The following is a 24,647-nucleotide window of genomic DNA, read 5'->3' as shown; positions in this document are numbered from 1 at the left end:
GCTTATTGCGATTTTTTTTTACGAAAAATATGTAGAAGAAAACGTATCGGCCTAAACTGAGGAAAAAAAATGTTTTTTTTATATATTTTTGGGGGATATTTATTATAGCAAAATGTAAAAAATATAATTTTTTTTCAAAATTGTCGCTCTATTTTTGTTTATAGCGCAAAAACTAAAAACCGCAGAGGTGATCAAATACCACCAAAATAAAGCTCTATTTGTGGGAAAAAAAGGACGCCAATTTTGTTTGGGAGCCACGTCGCACGACCGCACAATTGTCTGTTAAAGCGACGCAGTCCCGAATCGCAAAAAGTACTCTGGTCTTTGGGCAGCAATATGGTCCGGGGGGTAAGTGGTTAAACCTACGGAGAGACCATTTCTCTTATTTTGCTCTTGAGACTTTACTACTGCTTTAAAGTTCCTAGGGCTATAAAGACTTTCCTTTTGCACTCCCATTTTTTATCTATTTCTCTATGAAGAATAAAAGCAGCATGATAAGCAGTTTGCTCCCCTTAAGCTGTTGTTTTACCTATTTAGGGAGTTTTTTTTTGCAAAAACTATTTATTCCTGCTATGAATCCGGTGGTGTCTCACCTATTTTTCAATTAAAAGATGCTCCTGTCGTTAGGGACCTAACCAAAAAGCAGTTGGAAACTCTTTATAGAGCCATGTTCACGTTGGCAGTTCCTGCTCTTCACCTGGCTCCTGACTGTGACTTTACTTTATCAAACCATGTCTGGTCACAATCCATTAAAAGAGATCTAATCGCTGTTTTTTTTTTAAATGTGTCAAACAGCTGGCCAACAGCAACCTTTAAAGAGGAAGTAAACACCCTGCAAGACAAAGGCATAATGAGCTAGTAGGCATAGCCTACTAGCTCATGAATTACTTACCGGAGATCGAAAGCACCTGCAGCGGTCCTTGTTCCCCTCGTCCGTCACCACCATCTCTCCCGGAGTGACTTCCGAGTATCGCGGCTCTGGCGCTGTGACTGGCCGGAGCCGCGATGACGTCACTCCCGCGCATTCGCGGGAGCTGCCAGTCACGGCACAATCACATCTAGAAACAGCACGTTTGCCGCTTCTAAAGGTTTCCACAGTGCGCCTGCGTAGACATGGGTGCCCGTCATTTTTGCAAATATCTCCTAAACCGTGTAGGTTTTGGAGATATTTCTTGCACCTACAGGTAAGCCTTAATCTAGGCTTACCTTAGGTAAAAGTGGTCTGTAAGGGTTTACAACCACTTTAAGTCTGACCACAGATTTTCTATTGGATTGAGGTCTGGGCTTTGACTAGGCCATTCCAATACATTTTACATGTTTCCCCTTAAATGCTTTAGCAGTGTGTTTGGGGTCATTGTCCTGCTGGAAGGTGAACCTCCGTCCTAGCCTCAAATCGCACACAGAGTGGTACAGGTGCCTCTGAAGACTATCCCTCTATTTAGCACCATACATCTTTCCCTCAACTCTGACCAGTTTCCTATTCCCGACTGCTGAAAAACATCCCCACAACGTGATGCTGCCACCACTATGTTTCACTGGTGTTCTTTGGGTGATGTGTTGGGTTTGCGCCAGACATAGCGGTTTTCTTTGGCCAAAAAGTTCAATTTTTGTCTCATCAGACCAGAGCACCTTCCTCCATACATTTTGGGAGTCTCCCATATGCCTTTTCGCAAACTCAAACCATGCCATTTTGTTTTTTGCTGAAAGTATTGGCTTTCTTCTGGCCACTCTGCCATAAAACCCAACTCCTATGGAGCGTACGGCTTATTGTCGTCCTATGTACAGATACTCCAGTCTCTGCTGTGGAACTCTGCAGCTCCTTCAGGGTTACCTTAGGTCTCTGTGCTGCCTCTCTGATTAATGCCCTCCTTGCCGGTCCGTGAGTTTTGGTGTGCGGCTGTCTCTTGGCAGGTTTGCTGTTGTCCCATGTTCTTTCCATTTGGTTATGATAGATTTGATGGTGCTCCTAGGGATCATCAAAGATTTGGATATTTTTTTATAACCTAACTCAGACGTGCACTTCTCAACAACATTGTCCCTTACTTGTTTGGAGAGTTCCTTGGCAGTGTTTGGTTAGTGGTGCCTCTTGCTTAGGTGTTGCAGTCTCTGGGGCCTTTCAAAAAAGGTGTGTATATGTAATGACAGATCATGTGACACTTAGATTGCACACAGGTGGACATCATTTCACTAATTAAGACTTCTGAAGGTAATTGGTTGCACCAGAGCTGTTTTAGGGCTTCATAACAAAGGGGGTGAATACATACGCACATGCCAATTATTATCATTTTTTTTTTCTGAAAAATAGTTTTACTTTTGGTGGGGAGGTTTTCTCCATCAGAACACAATAGGGTGTGGAGATTTCTGTTCTAGCATCACTTTTGTTAGTACAGCGATCTGCCATTTTTTTTTTTCTTTTCATTCAGTTCACTGGATTGAATGAAAGAAAACAAATAGGCCCGGATTCACGTAGCACTTAAGCAACATATCTCGAGATACAACGTATCTTAAGGAGTATTTCCGACGTGATTCTGAGCATGCGCACTGGGATGCGTCCACGGGACGGCGCATGCGCCGTTCGTTCGGTCCATCATTTGCATGAGGTCACGCTTCATTTAAATGGATCACGCCCACCTTCCACCTACTTTGAATTAGGCGGGCTTACGTCGACGAATTTACGTTACGCCGGCGCAACGTTGGGAGCATTTGCATTGTGAATTTGGTGCTTGGCTCTCTGCTTTATGTCAGCGTAGCGCTGAGATGCGCTACGCCCGCCTAAAAATGCGCCGATGTCTGTGAATCCGGGCCATAGTGTGTACAACGCTTTAGATACACATTTTCTTGTTTTAGAGCTGAATTTTTAAATTATAATTGATTTCTCAACAGAGCCAACAATTCTCTGGCATTCTATCTGATAACAGCATATCGGGACAAAGTGGAACTGGCAATCAACAGGTCATATTGGTTAGTCATGGAGGACAGCCTTCCAGCACTAGGGATCTCAATTACCAGGTACTTTGCTGTCTCTTAAAAACAACAGAAACAAAAAAATGTGTACTATCCCTTATCCTTAGATTGTGTTATGTATTATACAAGCAAAAAAAAATCCTAAAGAAGAAAACAAATGCAACCACCACATGTACAATTCTAGTGAGTTGCACTAATAGTGCTTTAAAGTGGTTCTAAAAGCATTCTATGCATTAAGATAAAAAACCTTCTGTTTTCAGCAGCCCCCTAATATGTACCTGAGCCCCATCTCAATACAGCAATGTGGCACAAGAGCCACAAAGTCTGGGGACTGTCCCTCATTGGATGAGACAGCCATGGGCGCCATTCAATCAGTCAGTGAGCCAATGTGGATACAGGGGTCGGGGTGGGGACCAGCCACAGCTCTGTTTCTAATTGGACACACAGAGAAGCGGCTCAGCTCGGGTGCCCTATAGCAAGGAGGGAGGGGCCAGGACCTCTGGCGAGGGACTCGAGGAGGAGGACCTGGGCTACTCTGTGCAAAACCACTGCAAAGAGCAGGTAAGTATAATGTGTATGTTGTTAAAAAAAAAAAAAACAAGACTTTACTATCAATTGAAAGGGGTTGTAAACCCTCATGTTTTTTCACCTTAATGCATTATATACTTGATCATGAAGTGCACACAAAAGAAAAGTAAGGTTGGAACGCTTACCAGACAAGGTGGACCCATGTACTGTATAGCACATGGATCAAACAGGCTTTATTGAGGAAAAACCTCAAAGTAAAACATCCATACAAGGCAGAGGTTGGAGGATAAACTTCAATAAGGAACAGGTAATCCTTCCTCAAACGATAAACTCTGTGGTGAAACAGCAAGTGTATCTCAAATGTGAAGTTGTTCCATGACATAAAACATGTAAGATAAATAAAATCTGCATAGTGTAAGACTGTATAGTCTTTTTATAAAAAAAAGGGGGGGGGGTTCACACTTACAAGAAATCGAATAAAACAAACTTGTCTCTTAAAAAGTATAGAGCAATTGCCACCAACATTACCCAATGCGTTTCGTCCACCGAACATCATCTGGGGTGTGTGCGTCTGTAACATCCTGTCATTCATTCTGCAACTTCTGCCAAGTCCCTACGGTGTCTCTATCTTTGTGTTCTGAAACCAAGCCTGTGAGATTGCAGACAAGGTCACATTCTGAGTTCTCCCATCTTTTGCTTTCAAAGGTGGGAATTGTACAGCACACAGTTATGTTAATAGGCTGCATGGGTAACCAGAAGAACGGAGAAAACTGAGAATATAGCTCCAAAAATTCAGGTTACTTGTATTCTGTGATGGCAGAATTATTAAAATTCACATTGCTGACTTGTTTAAAAAAAAAAAAAAAAATATCAGGAACTGAAGGATCCAGGACTGTCATCCTGATCCCATTAATGCGATTATAGTTCTGCCTTGTTTTACTTCTCTGGCTTTATTCATGTTAATTATCTATATAGTGAAACCTGAATGATAGAAAATGATAATGATAAATACAGCTTTCAAGCTTGTTCCTTTAACCTTTGCTTACTGGGCACTTAAACCCCCCTCCTGCCCAGACCAATTTTCAGCTTAAAAAAAAAAACGAGCTGCGCTTTATCGCTAATGGCCGGGCACTGCCAGTGTGAAAGTAGCCTAAAGGTAAATTGAGGGGTATTATGAATTTATAGCAGGTGTAGTATTTTGTGTATAGCCATAGCAATTCAACGATTGTATAAGTAGTGCTGATCCAACAGAGCAAATACATTTAAAGACAGTATTAAGCAGTATCGTCTATGTAAATTGAGACAGAACAATATGCAAAATTCAAATTCTAAAAGTTTTTCATTTCATTTTCTCTTAACTGTATTGAGTTTAAATCAGGGCTCATTTCAAGTCCTGAGCTACTAGCCAGGCCTTAAGAGTTACTCACTACCAGTTGCCCTACCCTGCCCTGTCCCTTATTCTGCCCCTAAACACTCGCTCAAAAATGATCTTATTTTATCCTTTTTTTTTATTTATCATTCTTGCCGATTGCTGGTATTGGCTATTAATTTTCATTTATTTTTTCCTATTTAGTGTAATAAATACAAATTATACCGAGGGTGAACAGAGCATTCATCAAAACTTTTGGGGCCCCTTACACAGCTTTAGGTCTGTAGGTTTTTCCCAATTAAAAAAAAAAAATTCCACAGACCAAACAGACTATCTGAGCATTCCAGTCCTGCGTAACTTTTATCTGTACTTTGGTCTTGAGGATTTCGCTGAAAGGAACACTTCATTATTTTAGTTATAGTGCCTTGAAAAGGTATTCATACCCTTTGAAATTTTCCACATTTTGTCATGTTACAACCTAAAACTTAAATGTATTTTATTGAGATTTTTTTTATGTGATAGACCAACACAAAGTGGCACATAATTGCAAAGTGGAAGAAAAAATGATAAATGGTGTTCAATTTTTTTTTTTTACAAATATATATATTTTACATGTTTCACAGTAGGGATGGTGTGTTCAGGGTGATGTGCATTGTAAGTTTTCCACCACACATAGCGTTTTGCTTTTAGATCATGAAGTAAAATTTTGGTCTCATCTGACCAGAGCACCTTCTTCCACATGTTTGCTGTGTCCCCCACATGGCAAACTGCAAATGGGACTTATGACTTTTTTTTCAACAATGGCTTTCTTCTTGCCATAAAGGCCAAATTTGTGGAGTGCATAACTAATAGTTGTTCTGTGGACAGATTATGTGCCACTTTGTGTTGGTCTATCACATAAAATCCCAATAAAATACATTTACATTTTTGGTTGTACCTTTTACAAATGTGAAAAATTTTATTGGGCATGAATACATTTTCAAGGCACTGAATGTAACAGCAGCATGTTATGTCACATTTTAATAATAAGGGTTTACAAGCTCCCAGGTTGAGTTACAGCAGGGGTCAGCAACCTGCTGATTGCAATCTACACACCGATTGGGTAGGTGATGGGTAGATCGTGATCCTCCTTTGGTGACCAATGGAACTTGGACATGAGGGGAGGCAGGGGCAGCATTTACTGGTACTGATCCCCTGCTGAACAGATGCAGGAGGAAAGGGGGTCGGTTTTAGTAAATGACACCCCTCCTGTCCCTGTTCTTTCTCCTTCAGCTCCCCGGTGCCCCTTGTGCTTCCTGTGTCCCTCCCTTCCTTGGCGCTGTTGGCTTCCCTCCTCTCCCCCCCCCCCACCAGACGCTGCTGATGGAGAGCTTGGAAGGAGCCAGTAAATATTTAATTTACCAACCTCTTCCTATTCTAAAGGAACACAGTGAGTGATCGGTAGCGATCACTCAGCGTGTTCATTCATAGCTGAAGCATAGTAAACCATTTACTATGCTTCAGTTTGTGAATGAACATTCAGAGAAAAACACAATGTAAAAGCCTTCAAATGGCGGCAATTGGTCTGATTACAACAGTCTCCAGGTGATGAAGGAGAGGGCATGAGGACCACTGATACCTTTTTCCTTCGCACTACTAGGCTCTGAGGAATAAGGTATCCCTTCGAAACGCATCATCCAACAGTGGTCCTCGTGTCCAATCACCTGGAGACTGTTGTAATCAGACCGATTGCCGCCGTTCGAAGGCTTTTACATTGTGGTGTTCTTTCACATGCTTGTGAATAGTTTTTCATTTTTTATTTTAATACATTTATCAAAGGATAATGCACAAGGCTGGTGCACCCTCTTTTCTTGATTTCTTTTTAACAGGCAAATTGGCATGATGGTAATTGACTATGGTTTGTCTTAATGATGTTTGCTCAAAACCACTGAATTACTAAATAATATGGGAGATAAATATACCATATACATTGGCCAGAATGTTTTTTATGTGTTTACTATACGTTTTTAAAACATTTGACATTTATTGGTGATGCTGGAAATAGGTGTGCCAGTGATACAGTTTTACAGTCAATGATTGTTTTTCCTGTAGGTTACAGATGACGCACACATAGATAAAGGTAGCGACGCAGACAAGCAGGACAGAATATACGAGTGCTTTGAATGTAATCATTACTTTTCCTCTGCCTCCATGTTGGCAGATCATGGCAAAGACACTCATGGGAAGGAAAAGATTCATGTGTGCCACCTGTGCAATAAAGCCTTTAAGAGAGCATCACATCTAAAGGTAGGCTTGTATCACTGGAAGTGATTTTATAGGACTCCTATTAAGGGGATATGTAGTGTTAATATTGTAGTCTTTATTTTACATCTTTTGTTACATCAGAAACTTAAAGCTGAACACCAGGAATCACGCAAATTTACCCTTGCACTGGGGCCCCCCATCACTGCAAGGGTTAAATGCTTTTTAAGTCTAGGGGTACTGGACTCAGGATAAATACCTTATTCCCTGCTCTAGCAGTCTCTCTATCTGTACAACCAGTCCAGCTCTCACCTTCTCTCTGAGGTGCACTACATTGCACATAAGGCCGCTGAGGGCCACCTACAGACCGGATCATTAGGGAGTACAAGAGCACTGAAGCTGACCAGAATGAGGAATAGAGTGAGCAATAGAGCCTTGTCAATTTCCCCCTTAGACTTGACAAGCGTCTTACACTAGGAGTATGGGGGCAACCACTGCAAATTTTTACTTATTTCTGGACTTCAGCCTTAATCAGCCTGGTTTTACCACAAATAAATCCAGGTCTGTTCATATAAAAAGGGTATTTCATTTGTGGATGAATGCCACAACAGAAATATCACTTTGCCAAAGACATCTTAAAAATTTGAATATCCACCTGTAGGAGCAAAATCGGCCGGTAGGATTCAGGATAGCGAGGGTCTTTTCCCAGTTTGGGGAGTACTATAATTTGGGCTTCCTGCATAGACTCAGGAAGCGAGTTCAGGTCAAAGATAGGTATAGGGCTTTTAGCTTGGGGACTAAGATATCTGAGTAAGTCGCGTAGAAATCCATTGGAAGACCATCCATCCCTGGGGCCTTAGATTTGGCCAGCTGAGCTACCGCCCCTGCAATATCATGTGCCGTTATGGGCGCAGCAAGAAGCTCCACCTGCTCCTGATTCAGCCGTAGGAACTGTATGGCAGATAAGTACGAACAAATCTCCCTTTGCGTGTACGTATTTCGGGATTTATATAGGTCACTATAGAATTGCTGAAATTGAGCCGCGACTTGTCCTGGGTCTGTTATACTGTGTCCGTCTGGGTCTTTAAGCGACACAACTACAGAGGGCTTATCATCCATGTGAGCCAGATATGCCAGTAGTCTCCCAGCCCTCTCTCCCTGTTCATACACCCTCTGCCTGCAAAAAAATACACGCTGTTTGGCCTTCTCTGTATGCAGTTGTGTGACTAGGCGGGTCTGCAGTTTAACTGTCTAGGTTTTCAAGGGTTGGGCTGGAACTATAGGCCTCTTTCAGGTCCCGCAGTTTGTCGGACGTGAGTTGAAGTACAGTGTTCGACTCTCGTTTTAGCCTATTTATTCTGGAGGACAATGTTCTACATGCATGCGATTTAAAGTCATCACAGTGTGTGGTAAGGACAGGGGATCCCTGTATCCCTTCCAAAAAGAAAAGCAACTACCTACCAATGGAGTTGTGATCCGTTAGAAGGGATAACCAATGCGGATTCAGTCGCCAACGTTTGGTGGGAGGGGCCGCCTGCAGGGACACAGTCAGCCAGCCAGCACGGAGAGGGGTCTGACAGGATCCTGGGAGCAAATCCTGAGCCTGTGACTTTTGGCAGCAGGGCCCTGGAAACAAGTATGAAGTCTATCCTGGACATGGTATTATGACTTACTGAGTGGCAAGTGTATGCTCTAGTTGTGGGGTTAGCATGTCTCCAAACGTCAATAAGGGCAAAGTCAGTCAGCGTACGGTACAGTCTAGTATGCAGAGCTTCACCAGGTCTAGGCTCAGCCTGTGCTGGGCGGTCCAGGGATGGAGTTATTGTGTTATTAAAATCCCCCATTCACACTACTGGTATGGACGGGTACATCGCTATAAATGCAAGGCCCTCTGTAACCACGTCCGAGCTGTATGGAGGAGGGATATAGCTAGCCAATATTAACAAGGGATCCCCCCCACTATTGCATGCAGAAAAAGGTACCTCCCCTGCCGATCCGACACCAACTTGAAAGGTGTGGATTTCGCTATCAGTACAGACACCCCTCTAGACATGTTTGTGTAAGTACTGTGGTAACCCCACCCCACCCAAGGCCGCATCAGGGCCGCCTGTAAGTGGCCTGTGACATGGGTTTCTACCAGTGCGACAATATCAACCATCTGCCCCTTCAAATATTGTAACACGACTGTCCTTTTAATCTTATCCCGCATGCCCCGCATATTCCACGTCATAAATTTTATGTTTGCCATGGCGAGTATTCGCACAAAAATTGCGCACGGGTCGGCAGGGCTGCACTCTCACAATCTGAAAGAGCACCCCCCACGTAACTAAACATACATGTTGCATATGTGATAAGTGCATATTCAAAAACATTCCAAGTAAATAACAAGTGCACAATGGTGCTGACAATCCCAATGCACAGACCAAGGGATCAGGCATTATCCTTCCCTCCCAGCTTCTCACCTCCCCAACTTGGTGGAAGCATACATTCCCCTGCAACCTTCATATAAATCAGCATCCAGCCTTCAACGTTAGCTGGAGGTACAGTACTTAAAGTATGATGCGTAGGATAGTCCAAAACAATGAGAAGAAAAAAAGGGGTTGCAAACATAAAGGGGGCGATTATTCACTGTTTGAAGCAAGGCTAGGGCACGTGACATGTCCTATGTGTCACTCTCTCCGTCTGAGTGAGACTCCCGCTGCAAGGATACACAGTCATCCTGATGTATGAAAGTTTTGAGGGCTTCCGCCTTATGGGAGTGCTGCGGGGGGCAAAAAAAAAAAAAAACCACAAGGTAACATCCTCCACAGTCCAAGCAGCTCCAGGCCCACCACCGAGTGTCCAGGAGTATAAACAAACTGAGACCCTCCACCCCAAAGGGGGAGTATCAGGATCGGTCCCCGCGACCCCCAAAGGGGGGGAGCCTCCGGACGCACATTAAGTAATGCATGGGGTATATAGATAGGGGGGAGGGGTTTGAGCATGAAGATACATGGTACTGTGATAACATCCCCCCACAACAGGAGGGAACACTTAGAAGAGAAAAAAGAGGGGGGCGGCCAATATCTAGCAGCGGCAACAGTACTCACAGTAGCAGGCCAAGGACCCGTTCATCCATCCGGGCGTCCGCGTTGATCCAACCAGCGTGCCGCCGCCACCGGGTCTTCAAAGATTAGGGCTCTGCCGTTCTCCTCCACTCTCAATCTGGCCTGGAACCACATGGCATACTTCACTAAAGAAGTCGGGGGACACTGCGACATGGCCGCTGCCCAGGGCGATGTTACCTTTCTCTCTGGTCAGACGCAGGATTTTTTCTCTGTCTCTAAATTTAAGAAACTTGGCGATAAAGGTCCTGGGAGGGGCTCCCGCAGGTGGAGGTTTAGCTGGGATGCGGTGCGCCTGTTCCACCGCGAACATGACGGAAAAGGCTTCTCTTCCAAAATGTTGAATCAGGAGAGATTAAGTATTCAGCGGGATTGGTACCTTCCGCCCTTTCAGGTAATCCAATGAACTGAAGGTTGCAGCGTCTCAAGCGGTTCTCCATGTCATCCTGATGAGCGTGTAACTGGTGGATCTGATGCTGTAGTTCCTCTGTGGTGTGGCTCAGGGGGTGTAGGATGTCCTCCGCCGCCCCGATGCGTGTCTCGGCTTCGGTGACCCTGTCTTTTACATTGGACAGGTCCTGGAGCAGCAGAGAGATGTCAATCTTGACCTCATCTATTTTGCCAGTGAGCGTCCCCTGCATCATCGCAATTGCATCCAGGACCTTGGCTGTGTCCGCGCCCTGTAGGTCCACCACGGAGCACGCGGTGCCGCCATCCCTGGCCTGCGGGTCCTGTTTTTGATGGCGGTATTTCGCCAATTTGTCCACTGCCTCAGAGGTCCTTTTTGGTGGAGACATGTTCCCCCGCTGTTCTGGGGTGTGGACCACCAGCCCGGCCCCAGGTGGAGCAAGATGGTCGTCGCTCCGGGAATTAGACCAGTGCCACAGATCGTCCCCAGACCAGAGGCAGGGCGTGGATGAGGGGGGCAATAAAAAAACAGGCCGCTCCAAGGGGGATGCAGAACACTAGAAATACAGGGAGGCTGGGAGAGCTTACCAGAGCTGGGTGAAGCAAGATGGCTGCCAATCCGCGCCCGTCCTACAGCAGGTACAGGGTGGGGGTTTACTGCAGCAGCTGTCCCAGGCAGTCCGGAGACCGCTCCAGGTGGTGGGTCAGCGATGGGTGGTCAGGAGAGCTTGCCTGTGCCGCCGTCGGGTGAAGCAAGATGGCCGCCGTTCCGGCGCCCAGGCCTAATCCGCGGCCTTTCCTACGCTGGACACCGAGCCTGAACACCCTATCAGTCCAGAGGCTAATCCACAGGGGGAGAGAGCTTTGGGCAGTCAGGGAGGTCAGGATGGCTGCCGCTGCCGGGTGGAGCAAGATGGCCGCCGCTCCGAGGAACAGGCCGAAGCCACGGCCTTTCCTAAACCAGTCCCAGGGCCCGGAATCCACACCGCTGCAGGTGATCTAACAGGCCGACAGGCTCCAGGGACATCAGGGAAGACAGGATTAGTGCCCGGATAGAGATGGTGACACAGGATGGCCAGGATGCAGGCAGGATTGGGAAAACAGGATTTTTAGCAGCGGAGCTAGCTCACACTAAATGCAACCTATGCCATTGCTCGCCAGACCATGCCCCCTGCCAAAGACATCGTTTGTCTTCCAGGGAACCTAATATGATCTCTACAGTCCTCAGGTCTGTCCTTTTACAGCAATCAGTAGGGAAGATTATTTTCAGCATGTTGCTTTGTCTTGGCCCCAAACTTTTTATTTTTCCCCTAGTACATCTGTGATTAGTATTTATGTTGTGAAAATATAATATTTTGTTCTAGTATACACATTTTTCTTGTAGTTTAAGGCAAGTGTTAGGAGTTAGGTTCTATGAAGATGCTAGGTTCAGATAAACAATTCAGTTTAGGGGTTTTGTGGAAGCTTAAAGGGGTTGTAAAGGTAAACATTTGTTTTCCCTAAATAGCTTCCTTTATTTTAGTGCAGTCCTCCTTCACTTGCCTCATCCTTCGATTTTCTTTTTAAATGTCCTTATTTCTTCTGAGAAATCCTCACTTCCTGTTCTTCTGTCTTTAACTCCACACAGTAATGCAAGGCTTTCTCCCTGGTGTCAAGTGTCGGGGCAAGCAGGAGAGTAAGGACGCTCTCTACGTTGCAGATGGAGAAAGTAGCTGTGTGTTAGTGGGCGTCCTGACTCTCCTGCTCGCCCCCCTCAAGGGAGGGGGCGAGCACGACACTCCACACCAGGGAGAAAGCCTTGCATTACTGTGTGGAGTTACAGACAGAAGAACAGGAAGTGAGGATTTCTCAGAAGAAATAAGGACATTTAAAAGCAAAATCGAAGGATGAGGTAAGTGAAGGAGGACTGCACTAAGGTAAAGGAAGCTATTTAGGGATTTTTTTTTTACCTTTACAACCCCTTTAAGTTTAGCTACAAAAAAACAACAAAAAAAACCTACAGGTATAGTCACATGACTTACCTGTAATAAAGTATGTGACACATTGTGCAGGCAGCTGGATTCTGGAGAAATCATCACTATAGGGATGCCTGTCCTCTTCTTATCTCTGAACAGCAATGGTTCTGCAATGGTTCACAGCTTCAGATAGAACAGCAGTACAAATGGTCTGACAGGAACACGTCCCCTTCTTCCTCCCCTGTGAAAAGTTATTTTATTGATTTCACTGCTTGTAACACGATTTACTTGCTGACCTTTGGTACATGTGTACCACTGTCTGTTCAACAGCAGGCAGTCTAACGACCATCTTCTGACAAACAGTCTTGCTGGAAAACCAGAATTTGAATAGAGCTTGCGGCCAATGTTGATGCAGGGATCTGTCACTTTTTTTATTTATTTTTTGTTTTTGTTCAATCCACTGGTTAAACAAAAAAAAAAAACATGTATACCCAGCTTTAGAGTCTAAAGAGTAACAGGATTCACTTCGCTATTCACAGGTCATTTGTACGGCTGTTCTGCCTAAAAACCCAAAGCCATTAACCGTTGCAGCACTGGAAAGTCACAGCAAAAATATATATATATATATTTTTTTTAGCTGAACTTCAGTTTTAAAGTGATTGTAAAGCTTTGTTTTTGTTTTTTGTTTTATTTAAAAAAAACATGTTATACTTGCTTGCTCTGTGCACAAATTAGACCGGAACCTCATCTTCTGGGGTCACCTGCTAGCAATCTTGGCTCCTCTTCTTCTCCGAGAGCACCCACAGCAAGCTTTGGGGGCACTTATGTGGGCTCAGTCCAGAGCCAGGCTGTTTGTGTCTGTGCGGCCACCTGCTCCCTCCTCACAGGCCTTGACTGATAACACCCTTGTGCCCTTGGACCTTGAGCTTGGTCTTGGCTGTCCTTGCAGGAGCCACCTTTTGAACCAATTCTAAAAACGTAGTCCTTTGACTCAGAAGGTGGCTTCTTTGGTTCCTATCACTTCGACAAGAATCACTTGAATCAGAACAGGGAAAAAATTGCTACAAACTCTGTAGTTCAGGAGGTCAGAATTTACTTGAGGTTTCGGTGCAGGTCAGGAATCCTGGTTTCTGCTGCCAGAAGAGCCCATGAAGCATCCAGGTCAACTATTTTTCTCAAAGGATCCGCCAGTTAAATCATTCAAGCCTATGGTTTTAAAGGGCAAGGTCCCACTCTTTCTGGTGAGAGCGTACTTTACCAGGTGTGTGGGGGTATCTTGGGCTATCTGCCATCAGGCGTTAGTGGCTCATAAAACTCTTAAAACGGTGCATGATTTATGAACACTATATCATACTATATAATATTGGTGATTCCAAAGTTACATGGGTTATATGTCAGTGAATTAATGCAGACGATTTCCTCATGATGTAAAAATTATGTATGTGTTGCTTCTTTGGGGAAAACAATACCCCAAGCGGCCTAAAACAGTGCCTGCTTTTATTTACAGTTTATGGTAATTTAATTCCAAATACGCCTTATCTCTACTCCCATTTTTTGTAAATTAAACAGATAATGTTTAAACTTTTCTGTTTGTATTTTTCTTAACAGGATCACATGCAAACACATCAGCCTGGGCCTTCTCGAAATTCTCAATTGCCAAAATTATTTAGGTGTGATACATGTGACAAAGGCTTTGCTAAACCAAGTCAACTTGAAAGACACAGCCGCATTCACACAGGTATTTTGAGAATTAATGTGAGATTGTTGAGATATCAACCTCTTGAGTCCTGTTTTGAACCAGCACCGCAATCACATTTATTTATCCCAGCACTGTAATAATCTGCACTTGGTGTCAGTGGTTGTAACAGTCCCCAGCAGCATTGCCTCATCATTAGGGGCTAGTGTATTGTGCATTGGTGTTTTAGTGCTCAAATAAAAATTCATGCAAACAAACTTTTTTACCTCAAAGGATAGTGGCTTTTATAAAATATAGGCATACTTTGAGAAAGTGTGAGCTTTGTTGATTGGAGAACTGTACAGGGGGAATTTCAGACTACTGTAGATCCAGATCACTGCACTCTGTGAGAGCAGCGCTCCAGATCTGCATTGTGTTACTAGCACAAGGGTGTTCAGAATGGTATGCAATTTTAGAACATTTAAAAAAAGCTGCCATATCCCTAGCTTTTTACGCAGCTTGCCTATATCCTAAATATAAAAAGAAAAAACTTGGGTTAATTTGAGTTTTAAATACAAATACAATTTGTGACCTCTTTATAGTCAGAAGACTTTGCTGAATGTAGTTTTGGGTAAATATCTTTAGCATGGTAGTTCCGTAAGTGCTGTTTTGGAAAAAAGATGCTGTAAATGAATTTCTTCCTCTCAGATCAAATGCTACACAAACTGGGAATTTAATCAATCCCTAACAACACTTTTTTGGTGCCAACTCTTTAAAATGGCATGTGCCAAATGTAAAATTCCCTGCTGCTCATTTTGTTAGCTTTAAAGACACGTGCAGCAGATTCAAGTAGTACCTAATAGTGCCACTTTGTAAAGAATTGAAAAATAATTACCTCCAGGCCATAGATGACAAAACCGGAGATCAAGATCACATATAAGTTGGCATACAGTAGCCTGTCTGTATATGCTGTGCAGCAGAGCGACATCTTTTACACCGCTACCCCCTACCCTCCCCACCTGTCACTGGCTGTTAAGGATGCTGTCAGTTTCACAGGCCTACAGCCTCCTAACAACCACTAACACTCAGTGGACGGAGCCTGATGTGGAAGCTGAGACACCATTTTTTCATCAGGTCCACTCTCTTCTTATGATTGATAACTGACAGTGGGCATATTCTATAATCAACAGCAGGCTGTCTATTTGCTAAGGATCCTCCCACAGCCTACTGTCAACCCCAAGGGGGGCAGACCCCAGTACGCCCCCAAATGCAATGCATGGCCCAGACTCATGTACTGTACCTGTCCAAATCCGTACATAAATCCATTGCCTGCACCGACATTTGTTCTGTGGAGGCATGATGAAATTCTAAAGAGATGTCTTAGACACGCTCTTTAAATTCCCTTGGATGTTGCCGCCATTTTGTTTGTCCCAGTGACCATTCTCGCTGGAAATAAAAGTGATGAAAAATCTAAATTGTGAGCTGGCACAGAGTGAAAACCTTCTAGTGGAAACACTTGCAAAAAGGAAGAAAACTGACAGATTCTAAAACTAAAGTACAGTGTATATATATTAGTATGGATATTAAGGTACTGAAACTGAAGTGGTCAAAGATCCTAAATAGTCCCTTTGCACCCTTTTATGTATTATATAGTGCTTATGGTTTTTGGAATCAAGGAACAGTGCTCAGTATAACCCTAAAAAAATCTGCACACTGATGATGTCTTCACATGCAAAAATTTAATCAGATGATCATTTTTAGCATTTGGTCCAGCCCCCAGGAACACTCTTCTCATATGTTTCTCAAATTGAAATTAGTCATAGAGGGATACCTGGAGTAATAGAGAGTTTAGAGTGGTGCTCCCGGGGGCAGAACCACTCTAATTTGTTGGCTGAATAAAGTTTTGCTTGTGAAGATATCATTAGTATGCAACTTTTCTTTTTGATTTTACCTTAAAGCGGTTGTAAACCGCATAAACTTTTTTTTTTTTCCCCCAAACCTGCAATGCAAAAGGCATAATAGGCTAGTATGCATCGCATACTAGCCTATTATGAAATACTTACCTCGGAACGAGGTGTGTACCACCTACCTGGTCCACGCCGAGCAGGATGTCATCTTGCTCCGGCGTGTCTTCCGGGTATCGCCGCTCCAGCGCTGTGATTGGCTGGAGCGGCGATGACGTCACTCCCGCGCGTGCGCGCGGGAGATTTAAAATCGTCAGGGTCCGGCGATGCCGGTCCTTCAGCCGTGGAGTCCCCCCTGCGCATGCGCCGCCCGCATTGCGGGGGTAATATCTCCTAAACCGTGCAGGTTTAGGAGATATTCTCCTTACCTACAGGTAAGCCTTGTTGTAGGCTTACCTGTAGGTAAAAGTCCAAATAGTGGGGTTACAACCACTTTAAGAACAAAGCCTTCCCACAGCGAGCTCTCAACGCTGACAAAGTTTCCATCTTCTCCCAGTCTTCCTCCTGGGTTCACAGACTCCGGCTTTGTGAGTGGCCGGAGCCGCAATGACGTCACTCTCGTGCAAAGAGCTGGAGCCGCCATTTACAGCACACGTTTCTGTATGTGCCAATGATGTAACCGGCTGTATGTAAAACGGTGCTAGTTTAGGAGATATTTACAGTACGAATTATGCACGGAAGTTTAATAAAAGCATACAGGCCATAATATAGAAGTTGCATTTCTCAGGACACCGGGCGCCAAAACAGGAAGTAAGAGGAAATACCTACAAATTAATGGAATCCCACCAGAACTAGTGTCCCCATTGGAAGATTTCCCCTCTAGTACTGTACTGGGGACAACCCAAAATTTGGAATTTTCTTTTACTTGTGATAACGGTAAACCGGACAAATAGTAAGAGTGAATCTCCCTAATGGGGACACAGAGAGCAATACAAATCTAATAGGTATTGTGACAGAAAGTCAGGTAAATCTGTGGATGTTGTCACAGAAGGGAGATACATTTCTGCCCTGTTTAGACAATACACCAATTATCAGGTGTCTGCTGCAGAAGTAGCCAGAAAGATTTAAGGGCGTTGGAAAACTTCAGCTGTTCAGAATGAGGCAATTAAGGCCTCTATAAGTAATCCAGGGGATTACTACTGGTTTCTGCATCCTGAGGCTTTTTGAGTGAAGGAGAGCAGTGGGCAGAAATACTTCTGAAGAGGTGAGGTGCTATTGATTTTTCTGTGTGATAAAAATCAAAAAGACTTTTGTTTTTTCGCTGTATGATCAGCAGTGTCTACCCAGCAGTAGGCTCTGCTAGACTCCATAGATAGATAGGTTCCTGTGTGGTGAAGGTAGATGCCCCAAGTGGCCAGGGTTTATTTTATGTTTGATTTTGTTTATGCTGTTTGGATGCTTGCACTTGTTTCCAGCAAGATGGAAGAATAAACCAAAATCTTTGTTTTCAACCGTCTTCGACTGCCTTTCTGTATAGTTCCGTGTGTAGTGAACCCATCCAGAGGGTCACACACCCCCGCTACCGAGCTAACCCCTTACAGTATTCATCTTCACTCTGTCCAAAACAAAGTTTTGCCTTTTGTTATACATTAACCAATAAAGTTATATAGTCAAAGCACTACAGACAAGGGCCTTGCTGTTTGCAAAAGTTTGATGGTAAGAGGTCAAGAGAAATTCTCCTTTCTGCTAAAAAATGAGGTGCCAATGAAATGGAATATTCCATTTGTTTTGGAAATCCTATTGAAGGAATTAAACTTGTTCTAGAGTAAAAAGCAGACCTACTGTATTAGTGACATGTCCGTATACAACCATATAATAAAAATGGGCAATCCTCACTTCATGTTCTTCTGTCTGTAACTCCACACAGTAATGCAAGGCTTTCTCCCTGGTGTGAAGTGTCGTGCTCGCCCCCTCCCTTGGACTACAAGAGAGTCATGACGCTCTCTACATTGCAGATAGAGAACGGAGCTGTGTGTTAGTGGGCGTCCTGACATTCCTGTAGTCTAAGGGAGGGGGCGAGCACGACACTCCACACCAGGGAGAAAGCCTTGCATTACTGTGTGGAGTTACAGACAGAAGAACAGGAAGTGAGGATTTCTCAGAAGAAATAAGGACATTTAAAAGCAAAATCGAAGGATGAGGTAAGTGAAGGAGGACTGCACTAAGGTAAAGGAAGCTATTTAGGGGGGAAAAAATGTACCTTTACAGCCCCTTTAAACCAAGTGAAATAACATGCATAGGCATAGTCAAAATCAGCCTTGGAGGAATATTCTGCAGAATCGAAATCAGCAGTTACTGCAGGCAAGAGGAAGCATTTCCTCAGACTTCTCTCTTCCATGACCAAAATTTTCACTTCTGTATCCTGTTAAGTGAGGGGCAGCTGGGGAAGGATGGGATGGTGCCTCATACACACGATTAGAAATTCCAACAAAAAAAACCATGGATTTTTTTCTGACGCAAATTCCGACAGTCAAGAACACGGTGACGTACAAGATGTACGACGAGCTGAGATCAATGAAGTTCAATAGGCTCTTCTGCTTGATTCTGAACAAGCTGATTTTCCGATCGGAAAAATAGAGAACCTGCTCTCAATCTTTTGTTGGCGGAAATTCTGACAGCAAAAGTCTGATGGAGCATATACACAGTCGGAATTTCCGACCAAAAGCTCACATCTGACTTTTTTTGTCGGAATTACCATTCGTGTGTACGCGGCGTAAGACTGTGGTCAGTTTGTATGCTTGCAGGGTACTGAATGGGAGGCAGAAGTGAGGCACAACAGTGTAAATTTTTTTACACTGGGTGGTAATAAAGAAAAATCCAGTTTCATCGCTGTCCCAATAAGCGGAATACTTGGCTCTTGGCATATGTATCATGACTTCTCTGCGGGGATATGAATTTGCCTTAGACAAGACAGCCACCTAATATGAGGTTGAGCAGCCAACTAAGTAGGTTAGAAAATCAAACTACTGTTATTTCTTCTTTGGCAAGCGACAGGCTCCTGCTATAAACTGCACCACTCCATTATCAATTGAATTGTTTATTGGACCAAGCTACAATTACATTAATATGCCCTTTAATTAGATGGTTGGTTGAAGGATAGCATATCACCTTGCTTTGCAGTGTGTGAATTGTTGCCTTTCTGTTTACTAATTTACAGTTCCTTGAAAAAGTATTAATTCTCCACATTTTGTCATGTTACAACCAAAAACGTAAATTTATTTTATTGGGATTTTATGTGGTAGACCAACACAAAGTGGCACATAATTGTGAAATGCAAGGAAAATGATAAATGGTTTTCACAAATTTTTACAAATAAATATGTGAAAAGTATGGCATGCATTTGTATTCAGACTCCCTGAGTCAATACTTTGTAGAACCATCTTTCACTGCAAATACAGCTGCAAGTCTCTTTGGGGATGTCTCCACCAGCTTTGCACATCTAGAGACTGACATTTTTGCCCATTCTTCTTTGCAAAATAGCTCAAGCTCTGTCAGATTGGATAGAGAGCATCTGTGAATAGCAATTTTCAAGTCTTGCCACAAATTCTCAATTGGATTTAGGTTTGGACTTTGACTGAGCCATTCTAAAACATGAATATGCCTTGATCTAAACCAGGGGTAGGCAACCTTAAAGAGCTGGAGATCTACCTGAACAACATGGGAAAATTCAAAGATCACCGGGCACAATGTCGCCTCCTCGCATCTGATTTCAACCTCTAATTGCCATAAAACTGTTTTGCAATCATGTGCATTGCATGCTAATCATAGGTTTAAATATTTTTTTTCTTTTTTTCCATTTTTTTTTCTTCCTTACCTGCTTCTTTTTTTTTTCAGGGGGGCAAAAAGGAGAAATAACAATAGATTTATTTCTATATTGCAGAGATACAGACCTTTATGGATAAACTCTGATGCATCGGTCTTTGGTGATATCCATTGTGTCTCGGCTTTTTATGGGAGGGCAATTTTTTTGTTTCTTATCTTTGGATTTTGTTACTTTTTTTCTTTTGTCTGTCCCTTATTTTGTCTTTTTTTATGGGTTTGAGTCTATCTGGGGAGCCATCTCTCTGATCAGAGATGGTTTATTGAGGTTTGTGTTTTGATACCTGAATGTCAGAGGTCTAAATACGCCACAAAAGAGATCGCAAATAATATATGATATGCATAAGCAAAAGGTAGATATTAGTTTCCTACGGGAAACTTATTTCAAATCTTCATCACTTCCGCAAATGCCCACAAGGTACTATTCCTCCTGGTTTATGAGTAATAATCCCAGGAGTAAGTTGAAGGAAGTGGCGATTGGTATACACTCCTCGATCCCAATCTCTGATGTTCAGGAGCTTTTTGACCCTAAGGTTAGGTACATCTTTGTAAAATTGTAAATCTTTCACCAGCTATCCACTTTGGCAAATATCCGCCAAATCAAGGACAAGTGATTATGTTAACTTCTTATAATAAGCAAGCTTAGAGAATTTCAAGAGGGCTCAATGATTCTAGGAGGTGACATGAACATAATCTTGGATCATTTAATGGATAATTCAACAGGTTAATCACAAATTTCCTACTTGCGTTTGGATAGGCTGAAGCTTTTGTTTTATTCACTCCAATTAGTGGATGTTTGGCGCATTCTACATCCCTTGGATAAAGATTACACATGCTATTCAGCTTCTCATAATACATACTGCAGAATAGACTACTTTCTAATCTCTCATTGTATGTTAGACTGGAATCCTGTCTATGATAGGTGTACAAATCACTCCCCATTATATTTCTCAGTGAAACGTCAAAATATATGTAAATCCAAACCTACCTGGAGGCTAAACGATAATTTATTAAAGGATTTAATAACAAAGTAAGAAACAGCAGAGACAGTTTCAGATTTTTTGGTAGACCATAAGGATGATAAAACAGCATCTACAATAAAGTGGGAGGCATTGAAGTGTGTACTAAGGGGAGTATTGATCTCCCATGGTGCTAGATTGAAGAGAGAAAGGACCTCTATAATAACTGCTTTATTCAAGGAAATTCAAGAATTAGAATTAAAACGTAAATTAAACATAGATGCTTCTACTTTTCAACTTCTTCAACTAAAGCAGGTCGAACTACACACCCTGCTTGATTGGGCTTTTTTTTAAATATAGGGAATGCGCACAACAAGTTCTTTATAAATATGGTAACAAATGCAGTAAAGCTCTAGCATGCTCCATTTCTAAAAAAAACAATCTGGGTCGCTATATCTCAAAGATTCGCTGTCCACAGCGAGGCTTTGTACATGCTTCGGAACAAATATCTTCTACTTTCCATGACTAATATTCCTCACTCTATAACTTAAGGGACACAAATATGGCTAACTCAAACAGTTTTTTAATTACTCTCAACTTTCTGATTATATTAAGCATACAGCTTTACCATCTTTAACAGAGTAACAGGCGAAAAGCATTTTGACCCCTTTTTCACTAGAAGAAATTAAAGGGGTTGTAAAGATACAATTTTTTTTCCTAAATAGCTTCCTTTACCTTAGTGCGGTCCTCCTTCACTTATCTCATCCTTTCGATTTTGATTTTAAATGTCCTTATTTCTTCTGAGAAGTACTCCCTTCCTGTTTTTCTATCTGTAACTCCACACAGTAATGCAAGGCCTTCTCCCTGGTGTGGAGCGTCGTGTTCGCCCCCTTCCTTGGACTACAGGAGAGTCAGGACGCTCTATGTTGCAGATAGTGAAAGGAGCTGTGTGTTAGTGGGTGTCCTCACTCTCCTGTAGTCCAAGGAAGAGGGTGAGCACGACACTCCACACCAGGGAGAAAGCCTCGCATTACTGTGTGGAGATACAGACAGAAGAACAGGAAGTGAGAATTTCTCAGAAGAAATAAGGACATTTAAAAGGAAAATCGAAGGATGGGGTAAGTGAAGGAGGACTGCACTAAGGTAAAGGAAGCTATTTAGGAAAAAAAATTGTACCTTTACAACACCTTTTAATCAAGCAATAAAATCTTTAAAACAAGGTAAAAGCCCGGGGTAGGTTGGATTCTTCGGGGCCTTCTTTAAGCAGTATTGTGATGCTCTTAGTCTTGTTCTTTGTGGCCTTTATAATGAAATTAAGTCAGACTGCCCATTTATTAGGCAAACATAGGAGTCACAAATCACCCTTATTCTCATTCATTAAACTTTCCCGAAAAGTGTTGGCGCTTTGGGGCGGGGGTTAAAGGCACATGGATCCACATATGGTGGACATGTTCCCGGATTATAACATTTTGGGAGACTGTCTTTCAAATTTGTTCTTATGTCACTGGCATGCAATATCAGAAATCTCCAGAAATTGCCTTATTGTCTATATATCCGGGCTCTAAGGGAGAGACCAAAAAGGGTCTGCTTCGCTTTCTTCTCTCTGCAGCAAGCATAATTATACCTAGACACTGCAAAACTGTTGTTGCTCCTACAATTAAAGGGGTTGTAAAGGTAAAAACATTTTCCCCTAAATAGCTTCCTTTACCTTCGTGCAGTCTTCCTTCACTTACCTCATCCTTCGATTTTGCTTTTAAATGTCCTTATTTCGTCTGAGAAATCCTCATTTCCTATTCTTCTGTCTGTAACGCCACACAGTAATGCAAGGCTTTCTCCCTGTTGCTCCCTGTTGTGGAGTGTCGTGCTCGCCCCCTCCCTTGAGGGGGGAGGGGGCAAGCAGGAGAGTCAGGGCGCTCTCCACGTTGCAGATACAGGAGCTGTGTGTTAGTGGACGTCCTGACTCCTGCTTGCCCCCTCCTCCCTCAAGGGAGGGGGCGAGCACGACACTCCACATCAGGGAGAAAGCCTCACATTACTGTGTGGAGTTACAGACAGATGAACAGGAAGTGAGGATTTCTCAGAAGAAATAAGGACATTTAAAAGCAAAATAGAAGGATGAGGTAAGTGAAGGAGGACTGCACTAAGGTAAAGGAAGCTATTTTGGGGATTTTTTTTACCTTTACCACCCCTTTAAAGAGTGGATAATTGAGATGAATCAAGTAAGGAGAATGGAGGAACCAGTGGCAAATTTACATGAATGCTATACGAAGTATGGGCCAGATCCACGTACCCTGTCGCATATTTCCGTCGGGCGTAGCGTATCTAAGATACACTACGCCGCCGTAACTTACTTTTTTTTAATCCTCAAAGAATGCACGCTGTAAGTTAAGGCGGCGTAGTGTATCTTTGGCGGCGTAAGGGCGCACAATTCAAATCGATGTGATGGGGCGCGTTTTATGGAAATACATTGTGACCCGACGTAAACAACGTTTTTTTTGAACGGCGCATGCGCCGTCCGTGGTGGTATCCCAGCGCGCATGCTCGAAATTAAACCGGAACAAGCCAATGCTTACGACGGTGACGTCATTCTACGCAAATCCCTATTCGCGAACCACTTACGCAAACGACGTAAAAAATTCAAAATTCGACGCGCGAACGACGGCCATACTTAACATTGAGTACGCCTCATATAGCAGGGGTAACTATACGCCGGAAACAGCCGAACGCAAATTACGTAAAAAAATGCGCCGGACGTACGTTCGTGCATCGCCGTATCTAGCTGATTTGCATACTCGACGTGGAATTCGATGGAAACGCCACCTAGCGGCCGCCGGAAAAATGCACCTAAGATTCAACGGCGTACTAAGACGTACGCCTGTCGGATCGAGCCCAGATGCAGTCGTATCTTGTTTTGTAGATACAAAACAAAGATACGACGCGGGAACATTGAAATTATGCGGCGTATCAATAGATACGCCGGCGTAATTCTTCTGTGGATCTGGCCCGATATGTCTGTAAGGTCTCCCTGGACTGATTTTTTTAGGGGGGGGGGGTTCTGATCTTTTTTTTATAAATATTTCTTTCTTACAATCAGTTTTTCATTTCATGAGTCAGCTCTGGTTTGGGGAGACGGTTCCCCAGATGGACTGTTGGAGAAATGGATAGACTTGGTTATTAGCCAGCAGCCAAATGTCTACACATGCTGCAGCAGGAATTAAACTCCCTGTTGCTTTTGGTGGATGTTACTGCCTGCCAAGCCCATTCAAGGAAATAGGGCCACTCTGTAAGTGCTCCACAACTTCATGCTTCTGCGGGGTCCAAGGAGTTAAAGCAGGTGGTGAGAAAGCAACACAACACTGCCTGCTTTAACCCCTTGTTTGCTGTACTGCACAAGGTTGCAGGGCACTTTCAGAGTGCTTGGCAGGTGTTACCGCCACCAACTATAACAGGGTGTATAACTCCCGCTCCGGATGCAACATGTGTACATCCCTGGCCTCTGTAGCTAAAGGGAGTGCAAATGGAGCGGGGGTGATAAAAAAACATATTTACCACCCCCCAAGCTGCAAATGTAAGTGAACACTATTCTGAGCCCCCTTTTTTGTGTTAGCTGCACTTTGCTGTAGATTTCTATTATAGCCCACTTTTTTTGTCGCAAATTTGC

At 43.3% G+C, this 24,647-nt stretch overlaps 1 protein-coding gene across 3 annotated transcripts in view; it reads left to right on the top strand.

Moving 5' to 3' along the window:
• Positions 1-24,647, top strand: part of ZNF236 (zinc finger protein 236) — a 274,436-nt gene that overhangs the window by 234,429 nt on the left and 15,360 nt on the right. For all 3 annotated transcript variants that reach the window (XM_040353869.1, XM_040353871.1, XM_040353870.1), the window contains 3 exons: positions 2,884-3,009; positions 6,953-7,147; positions 14,178-14,307. In XM_040353869.1, coding sequence (XP_040209803.1) covers positions 2,884-3,009; positions 6,953-7,147; positions 14,178-14,307 — 451 coding nt within the window. The remainder of the gene's footprint in view (positions 1-2,883; positions 3,010-6,952; positions 7,148-14,177; positions 14,308-24,647) is intronic.

Source organism: Rana temporaria, chromosome 5 (assembly GCF_905171775.1).
Source record: "Rana temporaria chromosome 5, aRanTem1.1, whole genome shotgun sequence".
Classification (NCBI taxonomy): domain Eukaryota; kingdom Metazoa; phylum Chordata; class Amphibia; order Anura; family Ranidae; genus Rana; species Rana temporaria.
This window is presented reverse-complemented; position numbering and strand designations above follow the sequence as displayed.